Source organism: Sinocyclocheilus grahami, unplaced genomic scaffold, assembly GCF_001515645.1.
Source record: "Sinocyclocheilus grahami isolate Dianchi unplaced genomic scaffold, SAMN03320097.WGS_v1.1 scaffold16.1, whole genome shotgun sequence".
In the NCBI taxonomy this organism is placed as follows: domain Eukaryota; kingdom Metazoa; phylum Chordata; class Actinopteri; order Cypriniformes; family Cyprinidae; genus Sinocyclocheilus; species Sinocyclocheilus grahami.
The window spans coordinates 722,993-748,593 of NW_015505195.1; the positions used below are offsets into that span (position 1 = coordinate 722,993).

The window sequence follows — 25,601 nt, forward strand, 5'->3', positions numbered from 1 at the left end:
GAACTTGCACAATTGGAGGCTGACTAAATACTTTTTTGCCCCACTGTATATATATATATATATATATATATATATATATCTTCCTTTTATTCTCATTCATTTTATATGTTCAAACTTTATCATGTTCAGAAATCTTACATTTTCATAAACGTTCATAACAGATATTCCCTCTCATGTTTTGATTATCTTTCTGTAAATGCATATGATTTCATTCTATTTCTTCCATTTGCTGCATGTCACTAAACCCCAAGTATGCATATAAACACAACTGCATGTGTATTTAAATTTTGATAAAAATTTGTTTAACCTTATTAAAGGGGTCATATGATGCTGCTAAAAAGAACATTATTTTTCCTCAGCGACCAGCACGGATCAGCTCCAGGCATGACGAAGCAGATATCGTCCTCTTTTGGAAGGCCAAACAAAGTAGTTTCGCTTTCACAACGAATCACACAGCGCATTCACAACATGGCGGCAGCATGTTGAAAAAAATTGAAATCGCATCATATTACCCCTTTAAAGCATTTTTTCATGTATTGTGCAATATTGTTTTTCTACTTAAACTATTTATATGCTATTTATTGAAATTACATAAAATTGATATAAAATAAACTTTTAGGTTGGGGATGTTTATGTTTATAAATTTTTTACTTGAGATGCATCTTTTTTGTCATGTTATTAAACCTTTTAAGCATGCAAAAAAGTTTAAAACTTTTATTTTTTGTATTCTTGCATCTTTATTTATTGTCCTGCCTTTGATTGTCCTGAAAATCTTACTTTTCCCCACATATCAAGTGATACTCTCTATATAATGCAAATATCTAGACATCTTGTTTGCCACAGGACCTGTAAAAAAAAAATACAAAATAAATAATCTTGGCCCACTCATACAAAAATTCCCCCCATGAATTAAAGAGATAGCCCTGACTCAGTGTCATGTCCTTTAATGCTTAAATTATGACAGCAAGCAGTAGCAGTAGCTTATAGGGACACTACATGGTTTATTGCATAAAAGCATATTCCAGGCTAGTTCTTATAAATTACAGACAGGGTTAGCAGCAGTGATATCTAATACCACAGCCTTCATTTACACCAGGATTCATCATGCTTTACTTTTATGTTTATTTTTGAGACATTTGCTTGAGACACAGCTATTGGTAACAATGTAATAAATTAATGATTTATTATATAGCCAAGCAATCAAAGTCTGACATGATATGCTATTTGTGCACTGAATAATGATGTAAGCAAGTGTTCCGTAGTGACAATCTGTCTGTATATGAGAGCACTGAAGTAGTGTAGTTTAGTTTTCATGTCTACTGCTACCTCTTATTTCGCTGTTCTTTGACCTTTGGTTTTGTTGTCCTATTGTGTTCAGGTCTTGCAGCTTCCCTTTTTGTGGGGGATGGCCGCTCCAGCAGCTCTCCGGCCCTACCACGTAAACAGAGGGATAAGTCTCCATCTAGCTTGCTGGAGGACTCCCAGGACACGACCTTTACCCGTGACCGCAAGGCTGGCTTCTTCAGTTCTTTCATGAAGAAGAAGTCCATTTCTTCCTCTTCTAATTCGTCCTCACCTCAGCAGCAACAGAATCTCCCTATGCCTCCCAAGAGGAGCAGCTCTTTCCGAGAGATGGAGACCCAGCCCCATAAAAAGTATGAACCCACAGCTGGGTTTGCATGCCCTCCTCCTCCTTTGCCCCAAACTGATGGGTTGAGTTTCTCTCCATCTCACGGAGAGGGGAACCACGTGCAGTCCCACTGTTGTGGAGCCACGTTTGGACAGAAACCCTCAAATTCAAACTCTGGAGCAACTTCTGGTCAAGTTGGAAGCAGCAGTAGTTGGGGAAGCCTTGCAGGCTTTTTCACCCCTCGCCTTATCAAAAAGACCCTGGGATTGCGGGCTGGTAAGCCTTCTGGAATAGACGAAGGAAGTGGAACCAAGCCATTCCCTCGTTCCAATTCAACTTCCTCTATGTCTGCTGGGTTGCCGGACTTAGAGCGCATGGCGTTGACGTTACCAAGAAACCGAAGCAAACCCCCATTAGAGCGTACAGCTTCCACCACCTCACAGCCAGAGAATGGGGCGGCACGACCTTCGGATGCAATCCTGAGGAAGCTTGACGAAGGTACAGCTCAGATACGAGATCGTCCCAAAGCCAAACTCTTGCCACGAGGGGTCACAGGTGGAGTTAGGGCACCAGGTGTAGGGGGAGAGGCAGATTCAGACTCCAACACACGGGGAAAAGATGGGCAAGATGACAGGCAAGGCTGGTCATCTTCGTCGAAAACCTCTACTCTTGGTTCGGTCAATCTGCATAACCACAAAGTTCCAGTGCTGATCTCCCCGACCCTAAAGCACAGCTCGGCCGATGTTCACTTAGTCGGTGTGGACTCTCAGGGCAACCGCTTTAAACTGCTGTCTGACAGTGGCGATCGTGACCGACCGCGACTGGTGAAGCCCAAATGTGCACCTCCTCCGCCACCCATGCTCCGCTCCCTCCAATACGCCTACAGTGCCGATGCAGCTGACGAAGCGGTCAGTGGAAACATAGAGGTCAATGGAGATGGCGTCAAAAGGTCGGGGAGAGAAGCGAGAGGAGCACGTCCATCAATACCACCACCACAAGTGCCTCCAGCCACCATAGTCCCCTCTAGTAACACCACCACCCAAACTAAGATGGCCAACGGTGCTTCCATTGGCGGACCTGGCCCTACTTCCGCCAAACCCACCCTTAGACGGACTCGGCAGCAGACAGAACGGATCCCTCTGGAGAAGATCAGCAAGGAGGCTCTTTTGGAATGTGCTGAATGCTTGAGTAGTACTCTTCAAGGCAACACCGAGCTTTCCTCCAGCAGCCAGGTCCTGGATGTGGGACACCAACTTTTGGACTACTGCTCGGGGTATGTCGATTGCATCCCCCAGACACGTAATAAATTTGCCTTTCGTGAGGCAGTGGGGAAACTAGAGTTGAATCTACAGGAGCTGCGTGCTTCCTCTACAGGTGGGGGATCGGGACCTGGGACCAGCCCGGCTCTTGACAACTTGCACACATGCATTAAAGAGATCAGTGATGTTGTGCAAAGGTAGCCACTGTGTCCACCTCCAAAACTCCTCCTCCTGTCCCCCTTAGACTTTTTGCCCCAGAATCAATCTAGTTTTATTTAAATGTTGGGGGACAGAGAATATTCTCTAAGAAGTACCTCAGAAAATTACTACAAACACTCTCTAACTTTTTATTGTTTACAGGTGACTTTCTCCTTGAAATTGCCAGTTGGGAACAGAGTTCTTTGTATATAAGCTTTTTTGTCACTACCAAAATACACACAGTTTTGTTTTTGACAAATGAATACTTACAGTTTTGTCTTGGTATGACAGAATCAGTTTTCACAAATAGACAGGGGTTGCACAGGTAAAGGTGCGCTGACTACACATGAACTGGTCCATTTATCATGCATTTTGTTTTTAGTTACAGATTTCCATTCGCCTTTTCGATATTTCATTTGCATTTGATCCATAGTAACTGGATATTGCATCAGAATGTCAATGCAAACATAAAAATGCCCAACATTTAATACATGAATTGGTTTCACTTAAGCATAAACAACATTGCTTGTTCAGAACCTGTAGTAGTAATGAATGTGGAGTGCAAACACAGCTCTACGCACATTTGTTCAGTCTCATTTTACACACTAAAAGTGCTTCTGTCTACATCCCATACTGTCATTTTTTTTATTTTACCTCATTTGTTAAACACTATGTCATTTGATGACCATTCATAATTTGGTAGATCTTTCTGTAATTAGTCTTCATTTTGACAAGGTCCATGTATTATTGTTGCTAGCAGTGGTTTGGTGTGGCATAGTTGAACCAATGTTGGGTCCGTCACCATATGGATCATATTTGGTCTTTTATATCCGTGGCCTTTAGATAATGCCCCCATCAGCCAGATGGCACAAATCTACAGTCTGACTCTAGAGTTCTCAACACTCAAGAATTCTAAACATGTTTCTAGATTTTATTGATTTGCTTTGGGGGAATTATTTGATGTGTGGAAAGTCTAAATTTATTTTATGACCGTCATGGTGCCAACAACACAGAGGCAGCAACACTACAGACACAAGTATTGCCAAGACTTTTAATACAAACTGCATTTTCTTTAGCACATTGACTTGCAACTTTATTTTGATTTCACTTTAGAATGTCGCCATTTGTAAACTTGAATTTTAAATTATTTTTTATTAAAAGCACAGGCGTTTTTATGATATTGTAGATATTGCATATTATTTTATACCCACAAACATGCGTGGAAGGTCATGCTCCCTTGTGTCCTTGTGGTGAGATTTTGGTGTGAGGGTCTCCATCTGTGCATCTACATTATGAATGTATTCATTTGTTTGCGTGTATATGTTTTCCATAGTCTCTCTTCACACAGTTCAAGCTTTATTAAAAAGAAACATTATTATAAGAAACATTTTCTTCAAGACACAAACAGTTACAAATGTTTTCCGAGTCTGTATTCATAAAATGATAGATTTCTATTAGAATTTGCATAAATGAGATTTTCCTGGGTACCCTGCAATGTCATAATTGAAATGTAATGTAGATGATTTGTACCAATTACACTGGAGCACATTTTTAAAGCATAAATGTTAATTGCCTTGCCTTGATTCACTATCTAGGGTATGTAATATGGAAATTTTGGAAGGAGAAATTGTTTTTGCCGTACATCTCCATGACATTTCAGTTCCACTGCAACAGAAAAACATACATGTTGTTAGTTCAAAACTGTTTTTTAAACTCTAAATCATAGCATAATTTGCCTACACTATATAGTTTTGCCCTTTTTTTTCTGCCATGGGCAATGCTTTCTGATATTACATGGTGCCTTTTGTGAGAGATTTAATGTTTTGTGCACTGCAAGGTCATGTTAAAGATCTGTTTATGTAAATATGTTTTGTGCTAAAATATTCATTATCAATTTTAAGGTGGCAAATGGGATTTTTCAAGCCTTTATTATCATTCAAGCTGCCCTGTTCAGACATCTGGGTATGGGAGGTGTCCAACTTGAATAGGAAAAAGTGCAATGAATCTGTCCTTTACTAAGAAAAAGACAGTGCTTGAAGTCTGGTCTCCTTTTACTGAAAGAGCTCATGCGTTTGTTTTGCTTTGCCAGGAATACCTCTCTTGTAATCACATTAACAGAGAAAAAATATTTTTCATGTGTGATTTAGCGGTTCGTTCTTTCATAACACATGCAGGTCATCTATTCCATTTATTATTATGTCTGAAAATGTTTCATTACCAAACAACTGAGGGGGAAAAGAGTTAGTGACTTTTGTATGTCAGATTTGCATGATTGTCAGGGAGCGTTTTGCCTTTTAAACCTTTTAGTAAACAGCAAAGTGTTTTTCTTCTTCTTTTATTACCACTTATCACCGCAATTTTTTTTCCTTTTGCTATAATCAGTCCATTTTATTTTAGTAAACCTCTTCTGAAAGTTTGTGCATTATATGATATTTTATTGTATCATGTATAAAGGAACAATTCAGAGAGAACCATCTTGTCATATAGTTTGTGCTTTATGAGCCACACAAGGCCTCTTAGGTGCAGAGTCGTATTTTTCGTCTCGCACTCAGAATTCAATCCTATTCAGTTTCAATTACCCAAGTTTGTGCAAGTTTTTTTTTTCTTTTACATTTTTGTTTCTTCTTTTATTACCACTTATCACCGCAATTTTTTTTCCTTTTGCTATAATCAGTCCATTTTATTTTAGTAAACCTCTTCTGAAAGTTTGTGCATTATATGATATTTTATTGTATCATGTATAAAGGAACAATTCAGAGAGAACCATCTTGTCATATAGTTTATGCTTTATGAGCCACACAAGGCCTCTTAGGTGCAGAGTCGTATTTTTCGTCTCGCACTCAGAATTCAATCCTATTCAGTTTCAATTACCCAAGTTTGTGCAAGTTTTTTTTTTCTTTTACATTTTTGTTTATCACTTTTATTTATTTTTGGTTTATTTATTGATCTACTTTTTATGTTGAATCCTGGAACTCACATTTTTTGGAGACTGTCTTTTTTTAAGGTCAGATTTTAAGTGCTGAAGAAATTTATATACCAAAGCCCACCTCTCTAGCCCTTCAAGTGCAATGAAAATAAAAACACTCTTAATTTTGAATATGTGAATTTAACAGGGATTAAAAAGGCAGAGGTTGACAGATTAACAGTATTTTTTTCTGTTTTGTAAAAAGTATATTTTGTGTGATTCTAATTTAAAGCTCACTTTTAATATTATATTACTGTGAAGTCCTTCCTCAGTGTTACACTTGATGTAAATAATGAATAAAGAAACTGTTGAAACATTGGTTTGGGAGTTTGTTTTCTACTTTTATTATTATTATTTAATTTTGTAATGATTTTTTATGAATAAAGCAGTGTACTGTGGTGTGACACGCTAAGCTTCATCTATGAATCTTAACTCGAATACTTTTTAGAACTTGCCAAAACTATATTTCTCATTTTAATTTAGTTTAACTTGAATTAAAATAACAATAATAATAAAATCTATACAGACAAAAATATATTTAAAAACACACAAACTAATAAAAATGACAAAAACAGAACAAAATGACTATGTCTTCAATATTGAAAAATATAGATATAAAAAATACTCGCTTGAAATATAAAAAAAAAATATATATATAATGGTATCTCAATGATACTAAAATAAAAATGTAAAAACAAAATCTAGTATAATATTCATACCTGCAGAATGTATGACCACATATTAAGAGATTTGATAACTATCCAAACTTTAAATGAGCCACTCTACCAACACTGACTATTAAAAAGTAAAATTGTAGCTTCAACAGGACATTTCTGTCATATCAAATGTTTGATATATAATAATAGATATATACAATTAAATCAATGTAACAATATGATTAAATTTCTTAGCCTATAGATTTCTTATTACATTATTTCTCATTACATGTTAAATATTTCTCATTACACTCTATAGTAATGTAAAAAATCGAAATATTTTTGTTGTGCTCCAACAGGTTGTGTAGTTATTCAGTCTCCCCACTTACAAGCTCTGGCGGATAGGAGGCGCTGTTGGACAAACGCATCCTCCATTTCCCCGCGGCAGAGGCGCATTGTGTGTCGGAAATGGGAAAACCCTGAGCCGTGAGGTTGTCGCCGCTGGCTTCACTTGAGCATAGAGAGTTACACGACGGCAGAGCGAGGAAAGAACAAGCAACCCTGGAGTTTTAAGCGGAGGAGACGTTAGTTCTTGGAGTTTTTTCGCTATGAGCTGGGGAACGGATCTTTGGGTAAGCGCACTTTTCCCATTGCTTGTTCTTGTGGCCTTTTGTTCACTAACAAACAACTCGGGTTTTGGCATGACTTCAGGAAAGGTGTCCTGGTAAGGCTGTCTGTGTATTGTCGGTCTGTCCTGCTGGTTTACAAAAAACACCTTTACCGCCAGAAACAATGACAGAGTTTTATATAACATTTATTATAACATTTCGCTTTTAGAATGTATCGAGTGTTAAATGTATCACGCGTGACGTTCAGTTTGATTCTAGTGACATTCCGAATCAAACCTAATCTAAAGGTTTCACACCCAGTTTCGATGACTAAGAGGTGAGGATCACAATTTATTAACTCGTTTTCCTAGTATACAACCGATATAATAACTTGTATATGTATTATTAATTTAAGACAAACAACCGTTTCTCCCAGCTGTATCCAGAATCTGTTTCCATTGTTGCTTATTGCTGACAGAGACAATGCAGAAGATGATGTGCTAGCCTGTAAAAGAGTAACCTGAGATGAAATCTCCTAATGTGGATATTTGTTGGTTAGATTGTATTTCTTAAATTATCATTTTTTTTCGATCTACGGGTTCCTTTGGCAACGCTTCTGCAGTTTTTGACCCCACGTCTTTTATTGTCTGCCATGTTCCGTTGGCAAAAACTCGCATTTTAAATAAAAGATGCATCGTTTCGGCATAAGCTGAACTATTGAGAGACAATGAAGCCCGTTGAGTGTGTGTGGGTCTGTTACAGGGGTGTTGCCCTTCAGATTGGGCTACTGGACAAAAAGCAGATGATGTATGAGGTATTGCTTGAAATATCCCATGCATCATTCTGTTTTTTTTTTTTTTTAGGTTTATAGGTTTAAACTAGATGGTTATTTTTGCTTTAACTTGAATTACTATGCATGGAATTACCAATTTTGTGATTGGTCATCCAGATTAATAACAGGAGTTTCATTTATTTGTATTTTTTTTTCTGAGAGTTTATGTTTCGGGGTTCTTTTGACAGTGTAACTTGGCTCATAATGTATTTGTAATTAACAGATTCTAAAAGGTTTTGCTAAAGATTGGGTAAAGTTCGTTTTACTATGTTGGTAACACAGTAGATGGTCTCTAACTGGTTCAAGCTAGTCATTAGCTGGCTGGCCAAAAACCAGCTTGACCATCTTAAACTCTTATGATGGTTTGTTGCTGCTCCACGATGGTCTGTTTAATACTAGGTTTCAAAGCACAGCTACCATTTTATGCTTGGAAATATGGATTATTTGTGACTTTTACAAATCCCGCATTCTTCCGAACACTTGTTGTCTTGTAATTAAGACATTAATACAGAAATAAAAAAAAGACTTTTCAAGCACTTTTCAAGTTACTAGCAATTGAGCCGGTTATGTTGTTAACTGAACTTGTGGCTTGTTAGATTGAACAGATTCCAACTTTTTCATGTGGCTGGATGTTTGGTGTTGGACATTCGATACTGTATGTTTGTCTTAATTACATGTACCGTAAATCTCTTATGCTGTGAAATATGGCATATCCTCTTCAGTGGCGGTTCTCTTTTGTTGGTTGTATTAATCTGTAATCCTGTGGCAAAAGCCTTTGTCTATGAAACATGCTGAATAATCATGCTTGTCTCACGGTGAATGTCGTCTTAGCCATAAAATGTGAAAGTATTTTCCATCCGTAGCCTTGGATCTGATGAATGAAATGCCATTCTATCCCTTAAATGCATGTGCACTTTTCATCATGGTTATCCTCAAATGCACTCTGTGTTCGATCCATTTATGTTCTATTAAGAGTCAAGTAAACTCAATTAAGATGTTTAATGTCTCTTGTTATCTGTCAAGTGTTGATTTTCATTCAAAATTAGTGGCGTAACATCTTGGGTGTGATTGTTTTGCACCTTTCAGAATTACCCAATTGTAACACATAACAAGAAAACGCCTTATGCACTAGACAACTTGTTAGTTCTGAATGTCCCGTAGGAAATTAGTGTGACTTTTTTGTTGTTGTAGAGAGCTGTTATTAGTACAAAGCGGACTTGAGCTGCGAGGGGTTGCATGGACTTTAATCAAATCAAGAATAAAGAGCTTGATTGAAACTTAATCACACAGTGCTCAGCTGAGTACGGGAAACTGACATTTAAACCCTCTGCTATTAAAACGGGTTTCTTGAGTTTGTTGCTTCTCCTAATAATATTTGTTTGTTTAAAGTCTTTATGATGGTCTCAGAGGAGCCAGTCCAGAGTTCTAGTGTTTTGTACACAGCTGTATGACCGTATAGAGTGTGTGGACGCAAGTGTCTGTTAAAACGATTGCTTACAGGGCTTGGATGTGGTGATTCAGGCTTTTGTAGAGCAGACTGGTTAGACCTGTTACAGAGCTTGCAAGGCTTGGATGGTAATTGTTTTGTGTGTTGTAGTGTTTTGGGTTTCAAAAATGAATTGAATTAGCCAATGTCAGTCAGCAAGTGAGTAGATCTAAATACTTTCTTGTTCTTTGAACTTCAGGATCTCATCATTTTAATAATGTAATTTTATGAATGTTCCTCAGACATTACTCCAGTCTTCAGTGTCACATGGTGCTTCAGAAATATGACTGTGATGCCTTTTTTTGATGAATAGAAAGCTCTAAATAATAGCATTTATTTGAAATAATAATCTTTTGTAACATTATAAATGCTTTTACTGTTACTTTGATCAATTTGATGCATCCGTGCTGAAGAAAACGGAATAATTTTTTTTTTTTATAAGTAAGATGAATGTAAATACACTTATAAGATTTTTTTTTATACAGTTATCAAACGAAGCATTTAGTTAATTGGATATAAGGACTTGAATCTTGAGGGAATCTGCAGACAGAATTTGCTTCAGAATTCTTCCTGATCTAAAAATGTCCACTCTTCTTGTAAACAGTCATGTCAAGAATAGATTTGACTGAGAAGCTTGTTATACATCAGTTAAAAAAGCAACTTCTGTCTTCAACCCCTGCAGTGACCCAAGACAAAAGGCAGCTGTAGGAGGCTCCTGTCAAGATGGTTCAGTTAAAGGTTGTCTGTAGGACTCAAAGGCTGCTTTCTGTTTTTGACTGGTCAGGGTTTTGACAACCTGACTTGACACGCACTGAAATCAGCAGTTGTATATTCACAATAGGCTTAATCAAGTAAGCTTATGTAATTTGTTTTATCTAACCTTAAAATAAAAGGTTATAAAAATGTGCTCCAGTGTAATCGGTTATATAAAATAAAATCCCCCCCCAAATAAAAAAACAAAATGACAGTATTTATTTATTTACTCACCCGCATGCCATTCCAAACCTCTGTGCTGTGCTGTTATGTTTGTAAGTTTAATTTAATATTTATGCAGCTCTTTTTTTCATGACATTTCATAGTGACCACGGCTGTCAAGCATCAAAAAGCACCATTAAAAACATGCATTATATTCTAAATTTCCTGAACCAGTATAATGCCTTTGTTATTGGAACAGATCAAACTTTTAATTATTCACTAATTATTGATTGTTTGTTCCACTGATTCCACAAATTACAGTGTACAAGTTTAGAATGACTTGATGGTAAGTAAATGACACAATTTTCATTTTTCAACTTGGTCATTTAAGAATTTGAGAAGTTTCAGTTTGTCGTTGTGGACATAATTTTATATGGACAATTACAGAATTAAAGAGAACTCTACAAAGAGTCTGAGAATTTTTCTACTCCTGTGGGATAGACAAGGTTAATTAAATCCACTGACCTATAGAAAGCTCCTTGAACTATTTTCTTTTATTACTTAGTTCTTTAATTTAATATTACTATACTTATTACTACTATACTATATTTTTAGCATTGTGTATAGGTGTTTTAAGTCGCTTACAGATGTTTTTCTTCAGTGACTATAAAGAGCTTCACAGTTGAGGTGTGCAGATTGTTGGGAGCTGGTTATCTGGGATGCCTGGAGTTCAGTCAGGGGAGCCTCTGCCAGGTCATTATGACCGAGTGCCAAGACTGCTGTCGTTGCCAATATGCCAGAGGAGCTATAGACACAAACACATGCTCCAAACATAGTCGTGGGTAAGAGTAGGTCAGGAAACAATTTGCTTAAACCTTTGACCCCAACATTTTAGTGCTTTCCGAAGTTTATTGGCATGTGTGAGGAATGCTTCGCTTACATATGTGGTGAGAGAACCAGTTTGTGCTCTCATTGTCACTGACCCAATTTTAACAGAATGAATGCTGATCATGAATTGATAACTGTTTTTCTGCCTTTCGTAGTGTGGTTATAAAGATCGTTATTCAGTTTTATGTCTTATAAATTGTCAAAAAATATTTTGCATGTCATTGATGTTTTGAATGTTTAATAATTGCTCCTGGCCTCTTTTTCCAACTGTATTTTTGGAGTTTTATGCAGCTCTATGTTCTTTTGTTTGCTGCTCTGATCAGAACAAACCTCTTAAAATCATTTCACAGTATCCTGCTTAAACACAAGTATTCATGTTTGGTTGCAGAGTGAATATTCGCACATAAACAGATCTTTGCAGTATGTAAAGCTCACTCTTGACTCTCTCTTCGGCCCCTTGTGTTCTCTGAAAGACCAACAGCTGGGTGCAAATGTCTATCCATATACACAACAAAGATTAATTTAGTTTTGAGGGCAATGTTATCATAACCAAGGGTGCGTAGCTTATTTTTCTGCAGGAATCGACTAATTGGAACATCAAACCTTGGGCTACAACCAACTTTTTTTTTTTCACACAGCCAATATTTATGGAGCACGACTCACACAAACAAGTTTGGTGCTCTTTGGCCCGGAAACAAAGTTTGAAAAACCGGCAGAACGTCCTGTGATCTTTTCTACCAAACCCTTTCATGATGGCGGTCTAAAAATAGCTGTACTCTGAAGCTCTCCTTTGTCCTCAGCCATAGCTTTGGTGGTCTCATCAGAAGCAATTAGCCCAGGTTGAAAACGTATGTTGAATACCTGTGGTGCCACTAGGCTCCACTGTTTTGGGTAAACAGGGCCACTTTTGGTCCCAGATCATAAATCATTGTACCCAAACCATGAAACATGGTTGTTTCTTTATTTCAAAAGACTAATTGGATATAGGGATCATTTTGGCCTGGGAATTTTCAACAGTCACTTGTCGCGTGATGTCTGAACCATTAATGCCAAATTTACACGATAAGTGGGGAATTTTCTTTATTTTGTTTGTTTTTAAACCTCTTTACTCGCTTCCTTTAGAGGAATAAATACTGTCATTTAGTCACCCGTATGTTGTTTTCATGGAACACAATAAAAAAAAAAAAAAAGAAGATTCTTCACTTAGTGCAAAAGAGCATCTGTAAAATGTTAACGTATTTATTATTTTAACACTGTTTTTCGCTGTACTTTTCCCCTGAAGGTCTCTGGACCCCAATTTGAAAACCTGTATTTTAAATTAGAGTAAACTAGCATAAAACACTCATCCTGTACCGCTTCATGCCTTTTATCCACTGCTTTCAAATGATTTTTCTTTCTAGATTCTAGGAGCTACTTGGAAAAAGGTGTCATAAATTCAGCACAAATCATCACGCTACGTTACGTAACCTAAAGAATGAAGAGGCACTTCAAAACAAACCACCTCACAGGATGCCATCTCTACACAATTTTTTAATAATTCATAAAATCAAGACCTAAGCATTTGGAATTAATTGTTTGCAGCTCTTGAATGGAAAATTAATTCAGCTTTTTCACAGGCAAACTCGATGGGAATTGGCTCGAAACTGTATTGAGGGTAACAGAGTTCATTATTCACAGACAGCTTCTTTCACGTTTACAGGGCCCCTTAGTCCCTTGACAAATCACACAGGCCTGTTTACAGAAAGAGAGAGAGAGAAAACACAGGGAACCAGACTGGTCGTTTTGTCGTCTCTCACCTTTTGTTGGATGACATGCATTGCATTTTTTTATGGCCTGTGGAAATGATTCTGGAGCCGTGGGACTGTTGCTTGGAATAGTCAGAATGCACTGGAAATGTACATTTATTCACTTAGATTGGTACAGTCAGGACAGTTTTACAGTTTTTTTTCACATGGGACTCCATAGTGTATCAAAACAGCTTGAGATTGTTTCTTTTTTCTAACGAGTGAATTGTAAATTTGCATAGGAGAGAAGCGGTTTCCTGGGTAATCCAGGACAATTTATGCGTCTCCCAGCACAGTATGCTAAGTCGGCTCTGTGCTGAAATACACAGCTCAAGTGTCTTTTGTTTTTAATCTAGTTATGCAAGTCAGGTACCAAGTCATTAACCTGTTAGCCTTAACCTGACTGAAAATCTTGGCTTCATGTGTTAAGTTGGATTAAACTCGCACACTATTAAACAGTCTGGACAAACGTGGCATGATGGAAGTGCCTTCCGTCTTGAAGTTAATCATTATAACGAGTTGTATGAGCAGCTCTGATAGTTAAAGGCCTGCCCTGATAGATTATACAAGATAAACAAGAGGGCTTGCTGTGAGCTTTAGGAGAACATGTATGTCATGGGATTCCTAGGTCTAATGTGACATTATATATGCATAATAGATTTTAGCTACATGCTATTCATGGTTAAATAGCATTCTGTGATCCTATCATTCATGATATACGAAAAGAGCCAAATGAAGCGAAATGCGAAAATCATTTAGAGACTTTGTTCCAGCCTAGTGAGATGCCTATGTAGACAGCATTTTAAGGCATCATAAGCACAGTCGCAAAGGTTTACTGTTAAAATGCATTCTTTTGGTCCAATTTTGGCATGTATATTGTTTGTAGAGAAGCCAGTCCCAGAGGAAAGTTGATTATATTTGATTCATTTAATATTAAAAGACAAGGGAAGTCCAAATGGAATATAATCCAAAATGTTTGTGCTATTTATTTTATGCTTAGAGTTAGCTAACACCAGTCTCTTGTAGACTTCACTTGAGCAGCAAGATTTTTGATGCATGAAGTTAGCTAAAATATTTGATAAACAAATGTATGTGGCTTGAAATTCGTAGAACTTTGGCAGTGCCCATTGAGAGTGACATTTCAATTCTGTGGAAAGATACAGAAAGATGAGGAGTTATGCAAATCTACTTATCTCAGTTAGGATCCCTGTAGAGAGCAAGGCATGCAGACGTACAGGAAGACAGACAGACGTTTGGGGGATGGGGGTCTTAACTCTTAGGCTAGCACATGATAGCATTCATGCTCTTTGTGAAATGTCTTTTGTCTCCTAGACCCTCCAGAAGTTTCTAAATCATGATGCACTCAAACATGGCTGCTAATGATTTCCAAATGATATCCCCCTGCAATGCTCCAACCCTGCACTGTAACTGAAAATGAACCCCACTATTTTTACATTGACTCACATCATTAAGTTCCATTGAAATACTAGAGTTGTACGTATGTAGCACAATTGCTTTTTTACTTCTGGAATGAAATAATGTTTCCTGATAACTGTATACTAACGATGGGATCTTTTTGAGCAAGGCTTTTTTTTTTTTTTTTTTAAATGTCCTCTTCATGTTTTCCTTTTTGCTTTGGGATTTATAAAATAAATGGACAAGGCTTTTTAGAAGGAATGCACAATATATCAGGGACTGTATCAGTATTGGCCAGTATGGTACTGTCGTGAATGTGTGTCAGAAGAGACACAGAAGAGAAGAAATTGCTGAAAAATGTTGTTATTTGTGTTTTCTTTGTGCACAAAAAGTATTCTCGTAGCTTCATAAAATTAAGGTTGAACCACTGATGTCACATGGACTATTTTAATGATGTCCTTACTACCTTTTTGGGCCTTGAACATTTCAGTTGCCTTACTGACTATGCAGGGTCAGAAAGCTCTCAGATTTCACCAAGAATATCTTAATTTGTTTTCCGAAGATGAACGACATCTTACGTGTTTGGAACGACATGAGGGTGAGTAATTGATCACAGAATTTTCATTTTTGGGTGAACTTGTCCCTTTACCCAAGGTTTAAGCCCTATGCTCATTTTTGCATAGTTAAAAACTGTGCAAAACTGAGCATGAATTGTTGTTAGCTTCAACAGTCTTATAAGAATCAAGCTGGTGGTATTGTTAATAATTTTGTAATTTGGAGGCAAAAAAGGTTTCATTTTCCAGTCTTTCTTTATTCACCTCACAGTTTTGCATATTATGTTTGGACAGGCTAAAATGAGTTGGGAAGGAGGCCTGAATATCCTGAAGCGCTCTTGCTTTGCTAGCCGCACGCTAGTGCTAAAGCAACGTGCAGCTGAAACTGTCATACACAGGGTTGTGTGGGACACAGGAATGCATGACATGCTGAAACATGACTACAGAAAAACATATCCTTTTGAAAACCTCTCTGTAATGGAAGTACAGTTTAATATGACAGGTGCTAACACTGTGTTTGAAAGCGAATGGGTAAATGTTGTTCTCGCTTTTGTCCCTCAAATCCAGTATAAAGAGCTAACAAGGGGCAAAATCACGTCCTGTTTCAGACATCAGTAGGGCCTTGGTTGTTTAACACTTTTTTTTCATGACAATCCCGGACCTCCATGTGAAGCCCGGTGCATCCATTCTGCTAGCTTCAACCTGGTGATTGCGGTCAGACTGTGTGGTGTTATGTGGCCTGCTATATCCTGTTCCTCTTCAGGAGAATTTATTCGGGCATATTCATGGAAACCAGCCTATGCAAATACTGTTGTCATATGAGTTTATGGTTGAGGTTAAAATTAGTACTTTATGTGGTGGTGGTGCGAGTCATTTGGTTTGGATTGGCTGCTAAACACTTGTTAAAGTTTTCATCATTTAAATAGATATGTTCCAGCTTTATGTGCGGAGACAGCTATATATCGTCAATAATAATATCGTAGGCCTAATTGTTGTTTAAACAATATGCGATTTGACATAATCGAGGATATCGCAAAAACACAGCCAGAGAGTGCACGCATACAATATGAGATGTAGATTAGACTACTGCGTGAGCACATTTAGAGTTCACGCTTTCACTGAGTTATTTAATCTATTAAAATACATTTAGAATTCCCCCAAAATTCAAGATATAGGGGCAAAAATGCCCACGAATGACTTTTATTAGGGCTGTCGCGGTGAGGGAATTTCCTTTGCGGTAATTTTGAGTGGCTCAATAGCACGGTATGTGGTATTATCGCCATATATATATATATATATATATATATATATATACATACATACACACACACACAGTGGTGTGAAAAAGTGTTGGCCCCCCTCTTGATTTCTTATTTTTTTGCATGTTTGTCACACTTTAATGTTTCAGATCATCAAACAAATTTAAATATTAGTCAAAGATAACACAAGTAAAGTTTTTAAATGAAGGATTTTATTATTAAGGGGGGAAAAAATCCAAAACTACATGGCCCTGTGTGAAGAAGTGTTTGCCCCCCTGTTAAAACTGTGGTTTATCACACCTGAGTTCAATTTCTCTAGCCACACCCAGGCCTGATTACTGCCACACCTGTTCGCAATCAAGAAATCTCTTAAATAGAACCTACTATATTGAGTCCACATGCATGAAGTGTAAAACGAGAAGGGCATACGAAAAAAGAAAACGCACAAAAATCGCGGTTGCTGTGGTTCTTGCATTCCTCTGCGGTTTGCTCGTCAATAGCGCAATATTGCAGTTATTGCGACAGCCCTAACTTTTATGTCATTTATATTTATACCATCTAAGAGTACAGTTTTTTTTTTCTCCAAATATCAGCACAATTGCAAATGTGATATTGATTTTATAAAACAGTCAAATAAACAATAAGTTAATATTAATTGACTTACCTTTTAGACACAAGTTCCTGTTTTTGCTCTATTTCGTCAATGAAAATAGTTTCAAACAAAACCACATCAGAACTGTTTTGTCTCTTAGGTGTTTTGTTACTGAATCAATTAGCCATTTGAAAACATTGGTTGAATGAATGACTCGATTCACTTATGCAGTGACTTGGCACCACCATCTGCTGATTTTAGGTTTATAGTAGGGCTGCACGATAAATCGCATGCGATATTTAACGCGCATGCTACACAGAGCCATTGTTCACTGATGAGCTGCGCAAAACCACGTTCATATTCGCGCGATTTTTTGCGCAGCTCGTCAGTGAACAACGGCTCTGTGTAGTTAATGCTGCTCAATGTGAAAGCCCGCAGGTGATGGAGATTTACCGCTGATTACAGAACCGGCTTTTTTGACAAGATGCGCGTTAAATATCACATGCGATTTATCGTGCAGCCCTAGTTTATAGTAACAATTTATTTTCCCTTTTTCCCCCAAATAATTTCAAATATCAGTATTATAGTTTTGTTTTAAAATCAAAACATTATTAATGCATTTGTAACTGCAGGTTAAATGCATTCATGTCCTGCAAACAGTCTGTGTAAATGCATCTAAATGCCACTTCAGATGCAGAATCTGTGCCACCTCTGTAAACAAATTTAGTTGATACTGATTTCATTTGATTAGTAACAGCCCTTTAGTGTCTTATTAGGGCTGGGCGATATAGCAAAAAAATTGATCAACAATATAATGTTTTATATTGTTCGGTATCGATAATTATTGACGTTTTTTTATAACCTTTTTTTTAAAAACAAAGGGCAATAGAAAATTATTTTTTAAATTTAACCACTGTATTTTTAAATTAACCCAATTTATTGAGACAAACAACAAATATTTTTTTGTTTTAACAGTCAAACACACAATAAAATTTAAACAAATATCTAATTTCTAATGTTTTATATGCAGATTAAATAGGTTTTAAGGAAACTTTTGTCTTGTTGTCTGCGTCACTCAGAGCACGTGCCTATATACACTATATCGAACATTTTTTATATCGTTATCAAAGAAGGTGTACCGTCGATAAACATCAATACCGTTTTATCGCCCAGGCCTATGTCTTACTATTTGAATGTTGATTAAATTTAAGAATTTGACACAAAAGATGATGCATACATTTAATTAGATTAGAAAACCATTGGCCTTTTATAAGGGTAAAAATGACCATAAAAGATTAAAAACCATTTAAACTTAAAAGTTTATTTTTGTTACTCCTGCAAACTAATCACCACACAGAATATGAAAAGCTTTGGGAGTCAACTGTCCACGGCAGTCCTAAACCTGCCAAGGTACCAGCACAATAACACACTCAACAAGCAAAATATTGTCTAATTATTATCAACAAAATTCCAGAAAATATCGAAATATAATTTTTGTGTCATTACTGCACACGAGACAGCTATAAGTAAACTATTCGTATGTTGACGTCCCGAAGGTTGTAAATCGTTGCAGTCAGCAGGCGTTGCAGTTGAACTGTCCACAAGTCATACACCTTCCGTCTATGCTTCCACATATGACAGATAACGGTAGTGAGAGAAAAGTGTTTATTAATATGAAATATGGATATTTTTCTTACAAAAACGCATGGATTCACTACAGAAGACCTTTATTCACCCCCCGGAGCCGTGTGAGGCACGTTTTATTATGAATGCGCGCGCTTTATTTGAGGACTTGTGGACTGTTCAACTGCAACACCTGCTGACTGCAATGATAGAGCTTGGAATAGCCAGGACAATTTTTTATATAACTCCGACTGGATTCGTCTGAAAGACAAAAGTCATATACACCTAGGATGTTTCGAGGATGAGTAAAAAACACAAGCCAATTTTCATTTTTGGGTGAACTAACCCTTTAATCCAGGAAAGGTTAACATTTTTACCTTTTTTTTTAATTTATTTTTTTTTTACAAAAATTATGTTTTGATTTATGCTTTTGATTATTGAGCTGCATGTTTAGGCTCACTTAAGTGACTGCACTTAATTAAATTAAGAAGAATTCAATTATTTATTTTAATTATTTAGCCTGACATGTTTACTGTTCCAAAATGTTCTCTGTTTCTTAAAAATAAAATATATTGTGTTCAGTGGGGGGGGAAAAGTTTTTTTTTTTTACCCAGACATTTAAAAATAACACATTTTAGAGCTGTAATCGCAATACCGTGAAACCGTGATTATTATTATTATTTTTTTATCTAAGGTTATCATACCGTCAGAATCTCATTCCGGCCCATGCCTAATTTAGATCATGACAACCATGGTTTAAATCACACATATAGCACCTCAATAAGATGGTAAAAATGCAACTATATGATCTGGTATTTGTATAAAAAAACTGTCTAAATACGTTAAGTATAAATGCAAAAAGCCATAGCTTAATCACAAAAAAGAAATACTGTAATTATATTCCATTACTCCTTTAATACATCTAATACATGTCTACATTAATAATATATTACAATTCGATATGAAAATCCCACATTTTTGCCACAATACCATGGTGCCTTTAGTGTTTCTACAGTAAATCCATGGTAAATGATGATGATTTGTAGATTGAAAAGTCTTGTTGCTCACAGTGTTTCAGCAGGAGCTTTAAACTAGATTAAATGGAGTCGTTTGTGATCTTCGCTGAATTCAAGTACTTCACACTGGATCTCACAACGCTGTTTAGTGTCATGTGACTGAGACTCATCAGTGAGTAACGCATCTGCTCTAGTGAGCTCGCGCTGCGCTGCCATTTGAACTCTGAGTTGAGCGGATAAATGCTCCGTGTGGCACACTTCAAACGAATATTGCTGTTTCGTTCTGCCATTGGCGCATAAACATTTATTTGTATTGGGACTACCTTTTTTTATCAATGGAAGATGGGGGCGACTAGGATATGTGGGTGTTGGTGTTTGGGAAGCCTGTTTGGTGTCGCTAGTGTTGCAGAAATTACACACTTCACCTTTAAATGGAGATAAAGTGATAGTGGTGTTCTTAATAATGGAAGTTCACCAGAAAAGGTCTTCCATGTTGTCTTTATCCTCCTTGTGTCCAATGAAGGATGGAAGCCATTCCTTGCCTCACCCAGCGTGCTGGAGGTTTAATTGATTGCGGATGTTTGGAGGTCTTTTTTTTTTTTTTTTTCTTGGTGCTCACGGAAGAGGATCTATAACAGCAACCTTTAGAATTAAGTTAAGCTCTTATGAGTTGGCTGGTCTGTGGTTATAACATACCATGGCTGACACATCTCTGTGGGATGGAGAGTGTGAAGTGCAGTCTCCAAACAATTCAACAACAATTCTTAAGCAAAACCAGTGTCGTGCATTCAGTTCCAAACCACATACAAACTTTGAAACTATGAAAATGCATGTGTACTAGAAAGTTTTGCGGTCATAATTCAACAGAATGTGTTGGAAACTTGTCTGAGGAATTCCATATTTCATAAATTAAAATTAAAAGATTTATTTTTCAAAACAACTTTTTATCTTTTGAACGTAATCAAATAAATCAAATAATCCTGGAAAATAAGTATTAAGCAGCACAGCTTTTGATAATAGTAAGAAATATTTTTTGAGCACCAAACAGCATATATTATCAAAACTGTTTACAATGTCAGTTTTATAGTAAGACAGAAAATGAAGTGTCCCTCTGTGGAAATGATAATCAGTGTCAGAGCATGCTGTAATGGTCTTAAAAGTGTGTGTCAGCCTTAAGTCACAAGGCAGTGAACCGACTACCTTTTTACACAGACACAAACACACACACACTCACATCTCCTACAGACTGGCATGCCTTTAAACTAAAGTCCTTTAATCTTGAACACCAGACCATAACGAAGTTTCTCTTCGGGGTACAGAAGGATGTGACCATGTTAGAAGGGTTGTAGGTGGTTTTGGGTACATTTTAGCAAGTCTTCAGAAGCAGCGAGATGAAAGAGACTTTCTGTGATGTGAGGCGCTGACAGCTATGGGAAGAGTGTGAATCTAAAGTGTAGAGAAATATGAGATATGACAGGCTTCTCTAGAAAATGAGCTGTAGACTGTGTGTTTCCTCCAGGATTTTTGTCTTTCTTCACTTCCATCACCGCAGCCTGATGATGTCCTAATGTTCTGCATTCCATGCCAGGTGCTTACAGACACGTCTGGCTGAAATTATGGCTCAGACAAATGTGCATTACATTAAGTTTTATTGGGACTGTTTCATGGCAATTTCCTTTGGGAAACAGACCAAAAAATAAAACATGTGGCTCTGAAACACTTCTGACACACGGAGAGTGCAAATTATATTGCCTTGTGTGGAGTCCCTTTGACTCATTGTGGAAAAATATGAGCGTTCCTTTTAATAAACTAGTATTATAATAGTTGTATTATCTACTGCTGGTGACTGTAATATTAAATGTCCCTTGCACATAGAGGTTAAAACAAACACAAATGATGATTTAGTCATTCTCAAATGAGATTTTAGATTTATCAGATTTGAAGTGATGTGAAAGCTGTGGTTACAATGCTAATTGACTTTGTCAAGTGCAGGATCAGAAGTCTCTGTGTTTAGTGTGCTCCTGCAAGTAGCTGTGTACAGCAGCAGGCAAGTTTCCAGTACTTGAAAGTGTTTTTGAATGAACTGCAGATTTAATCTACATTAAGGAGAGCTTCTAAATCCTAATATCACTGAAACCCACAGAATCGATATCTTACCTTCCACCATAGCTCAAAAATCATGTTTTATATAATATTTTATTTATATCTGGAAAATGCGATACTGTCACATGCCTGACAAGAACTACGTTCATATAATTATAAATGTAATAATGCTTAAGTTCATGTAGTCATATTTTTATTGGAATATACATGAGCTATTGATCTCTTGTACAATGCATTTTATTATGTTCATTGATTACTTATTCAGGAAGTTACTATAATAAGGCACCAGCCAGTTGTTTATTTAATGATAGTTTACTCATGCATATCCTCTTCAGTAAACAGTGCTTTATATAAATGCATACTATTTAATGATTGTGTACAAAATGATACCACCGCAAAGTCTTATGCAATTAAGTTTCACAATTGCTAATTTAGTATTCAGTAGACACTCCCTATGTCGTTGAGAAATGCCTTGAGCATGTGGTGACCTCTGGGCTGGTTTAACCTAGACTCATCCAGGCATTCATGAAAGTCATGCCCATCCTGTCTGGTTCCTTACTGAGCACTAGTAAAGAATGACACTGCAGTGATAACTGTGGGCTAATTGTTTGTTGCACTCCGTTTGTGTGTTTAACTCCTTTTTAAAAAAAATTTTTTTTTAAGTAGTTTATTTTACATTTATATGCTTGTTTGTTGTTCAATTCTGCTATGAATTTGAATGTGTGCATATGTATAATCTGTCTAAGTAGTGCTCTTCTCTCTAGTTCTCCTTAGGGAGACAGGAAATGTCACTGTTTGGCTTGACCTCAGCGATTACCTCACCGACTCGGGCCCAGATGGTGTACAGGTCATCCCCGCTCTGCTATTGGCTAGTTTTTCGTTGCCAATGAACTGTTTTTATGTCTGAAAAATATAGCCTCACCAAATTTTCTTCTGTTGCTGTAGTTGTACGCCAACAATTACTCATGTCACTGCAGTAATGAAGGAGCAGAATGTTCTATTTCTGTATTCTGTATTACCATACTTGTTCCTCACTAAGCAGGAATAGGGCATTTATTGGCCTTTGTGTCAGCTATGTCATTTGATTAGTGATATAATTAGTTTTCTGTGAGTAAATCTGATTTATAGGCTTACAGGCAACATCCTGTATCTTTTTAATACAAGTAATCCTCACTGTCTCCTTAAAGCAGAGTTTTGCTAATTTATAAGATCTAATATAATCTTTACAGACCTGACTTTTGAGAGGAAGTCAAAATTAGTTTTGTGTCATTGTTCCATGTGTTAATTTTGAAGCTGTATTTTCAAATGTCTATGCTACTATACTCCTAAATGTTGGCAGTCAGATTTGTCCCAATTAAATGCTTTCTAGAATGAGATTTGAACTAGCAAGTCATGTGGCTCTGACATGACACAAAAAAACTGTTGATTCTTTTAGAGCGGCACCAAAATGTCTTAAATCGAAAATATTCGACTGAAAATTAGTTTAGTTTTGATTATTAAATAAATGTAATCAATTCATTGATTATTAAATAAAGTTTATTTTCAGCTAAATTAAAACTTGAATTTCGGTTTCTGTAAAATCTATTTGGTACGTTTTTTAATAGACAAGTCCTTCGGTAGTTCCCTCTCAAACTTCCTGTTACAAAAGGAAATGCATAAACTGCATCTATCAAACCACTTCATGGGATCTTTTTAAACTCTTTGAAACATCTGGTCTTTAAAATGGTCTTATTCAGTATTTCAATCAAATAATGATGCCCGGTTTGTTCTGTACGTATGGGTTAGAGGTTATGTTGAGAGTTTCCTTTTTATGAGTAAAATTGACACGTGGCTGCCCTGCTACTATACTCCTAAATGTTGGCAGTCAGATTTGTCCCAATTAAATGCTTTCTAGAATGAGATTTGAACTAGCAAGTCATGTGGCTCTGACATGACATAAAAAAACTGTTGATTCTTTTAGAGCGGCACCAAAATGTCTTCAATCGAAAATATTCGACTGAAAATTAGTTTAGTTTTGATTATTAAATAAATGTAATCAATTCATTGATTATTAAATAAAGTTTATTTTCAGCTAAATTAAAACTTGAATTTCGGTTTCTGTAAAATCTATTTGGTACATTTTTTAATAGACAAGTCCTTCGGTAGTTCCCTCTCAAACTTCCTGTTACAAAAGGAAATGCATAAACTGCATCTATCAAACCACTTCATGGGATCTTTTTAAACTCTTTGAAACATCTGGTCTTTAAAATGGTCTTATTCAGTATTTCAATCAAATAATGATGCCCGGTTTGTTCTGTACGTATGGGTTAGAGGTTATGTTGAGAGTTTCCTTTTTATGAGTAAAATTGACACGTGGCTGCCCCCTGACGCAATGGATGGCTAATTTATCAGATGTTACAGTCAGTCATTTGTTCTTGGAGTAAGTTTTCTGGGGACATGAACTGTCCAAGTGTCCCTAGCACCACAAAACAACAGTTGTTCCCACTCTCAGTGGTCCTCGTGTTAATGACCCCAGTAATGTGTAGCTTTGCAAACATGCCTTGTGACCTAATAATGATTCAGGCACTAACCCGTTTCCTCCTGATGAATGTTGCCCTTTGATTGATATAGCATTCAAGTGATGCCTCATACAAAGAATTAATGTTTTTATTTCTTGTGCACTCTTTTGTTATAAATCATAGAATGGTTTTGGAAATTGAACCAGTCTTACGAGTCATTACATTGAAGTGATCGAGAATGGAAAAAGAATTGTTGATGACTGAAACTCTACTAATGTGCCTCTCCTGTTATTCTGTAAACGTCTCTGTTTTTGGCTGATGAGTCACGCTTATCTGTGGTTTTAGTTTGACATTAAATTGCAAGTTTAACTTGGTGTTTAGAGTTGGATATGACTTGCATGTGATTGCCGGGTGCGTCTTGTGAGCCTTCGCTATGATACGCTATACAGTGGGCTCTTTTTCTTCCTCTCTTACAATCTCCCTCGCTTTCATGGACCAGTTCCATTGACAGGAACTTGGACTGTAGGATAATAAAGTAAGGGTTTATGTAACGACCTCTCCTGAGGCCTTTTCCCTATGGTTTCCTGTTCCGGCTCCTCCACAGTCAGACTGATCACTTTCAGTCTTAAACCCATGATTCATTGCCCAGTTCTCCCAAACCTTCAACAGACAAAGAATAGTCTTCACTGAGATCATGTCATCAGTTCACAGCAGATGTATCCTACTTGGACCACTGGTTCACCATTGGTGTTTGAGTGTTTAGTGGGAATGGAACAGTGATGGGAATCTACAGAAAACTGTAGACTGTCAATGAAAAAAATTATTGCATTTCTTTTATTATTTTATTATTATTTTATTTTATTTTAAACCTAGGCCTGATATTGTCCATTGCAGATACTTCTATATTTGATGTTTATTTGAGTTTGTAAGACATAATTGTTCAGATTAAATTCTGATGCTGGTTTAATTGCTACTGAAATGCTGTGCTCAAGTTAGCAGTGTTGCTGTATGTTGCGGTACCGCCCCCATTGAGAAACACTACTTTAAAGGAATAGTTAAACCAAAAAATGTTGTCGTCATTTACTCATCCTCATGTCGTTCCAAACCTGTATAAGTTTCTTTCTTATGTTGAATACAAAAGAAGATATGCCTGTAGCATTCTGACCAGACGTTTACAGAAGCAGACCTTTGGGGCGGAGATCCAGGTTTGTAGATGTACAGGGTGCAAGTGATCTTCCAGTCTCCTTTTGTCTCACTCTTTTTCCCCTCCCCCTTGCATCTTCTCCTCATGCGACCATTTTATTGGGCAGACAGACTCA

General features: G+C 36.8%; 1 protein-coding gene across 1 annotated transcript in view; it reads left to right on the plus strand.

Annotated features, from left to right (window-relative positions):
• LOC107603207 (Abelson tyrosine-protein kinase 2-like) overlaps positions 1 to 5,684 on the plus strand; it is a 12,123-nt gene extending 6,439 nt beyond the window's left edge. Inside the window, exon 11 of the mRNA XM_016295952.1 lies at positions 1,379 to 5,684. Within this exon, the coding sequence (XP_016151438.1) occupies positions 1,379 to 3,090 (1,712 nt within the window). The 3' untranslated portion in view covers positions 3,091 to 5,684. The remainder of the gene's footprint in view (positions 1 to 1,378) is intronic.
• Positions 5,685 to 25,601: the final 19,917 nt, after the last annotated feature.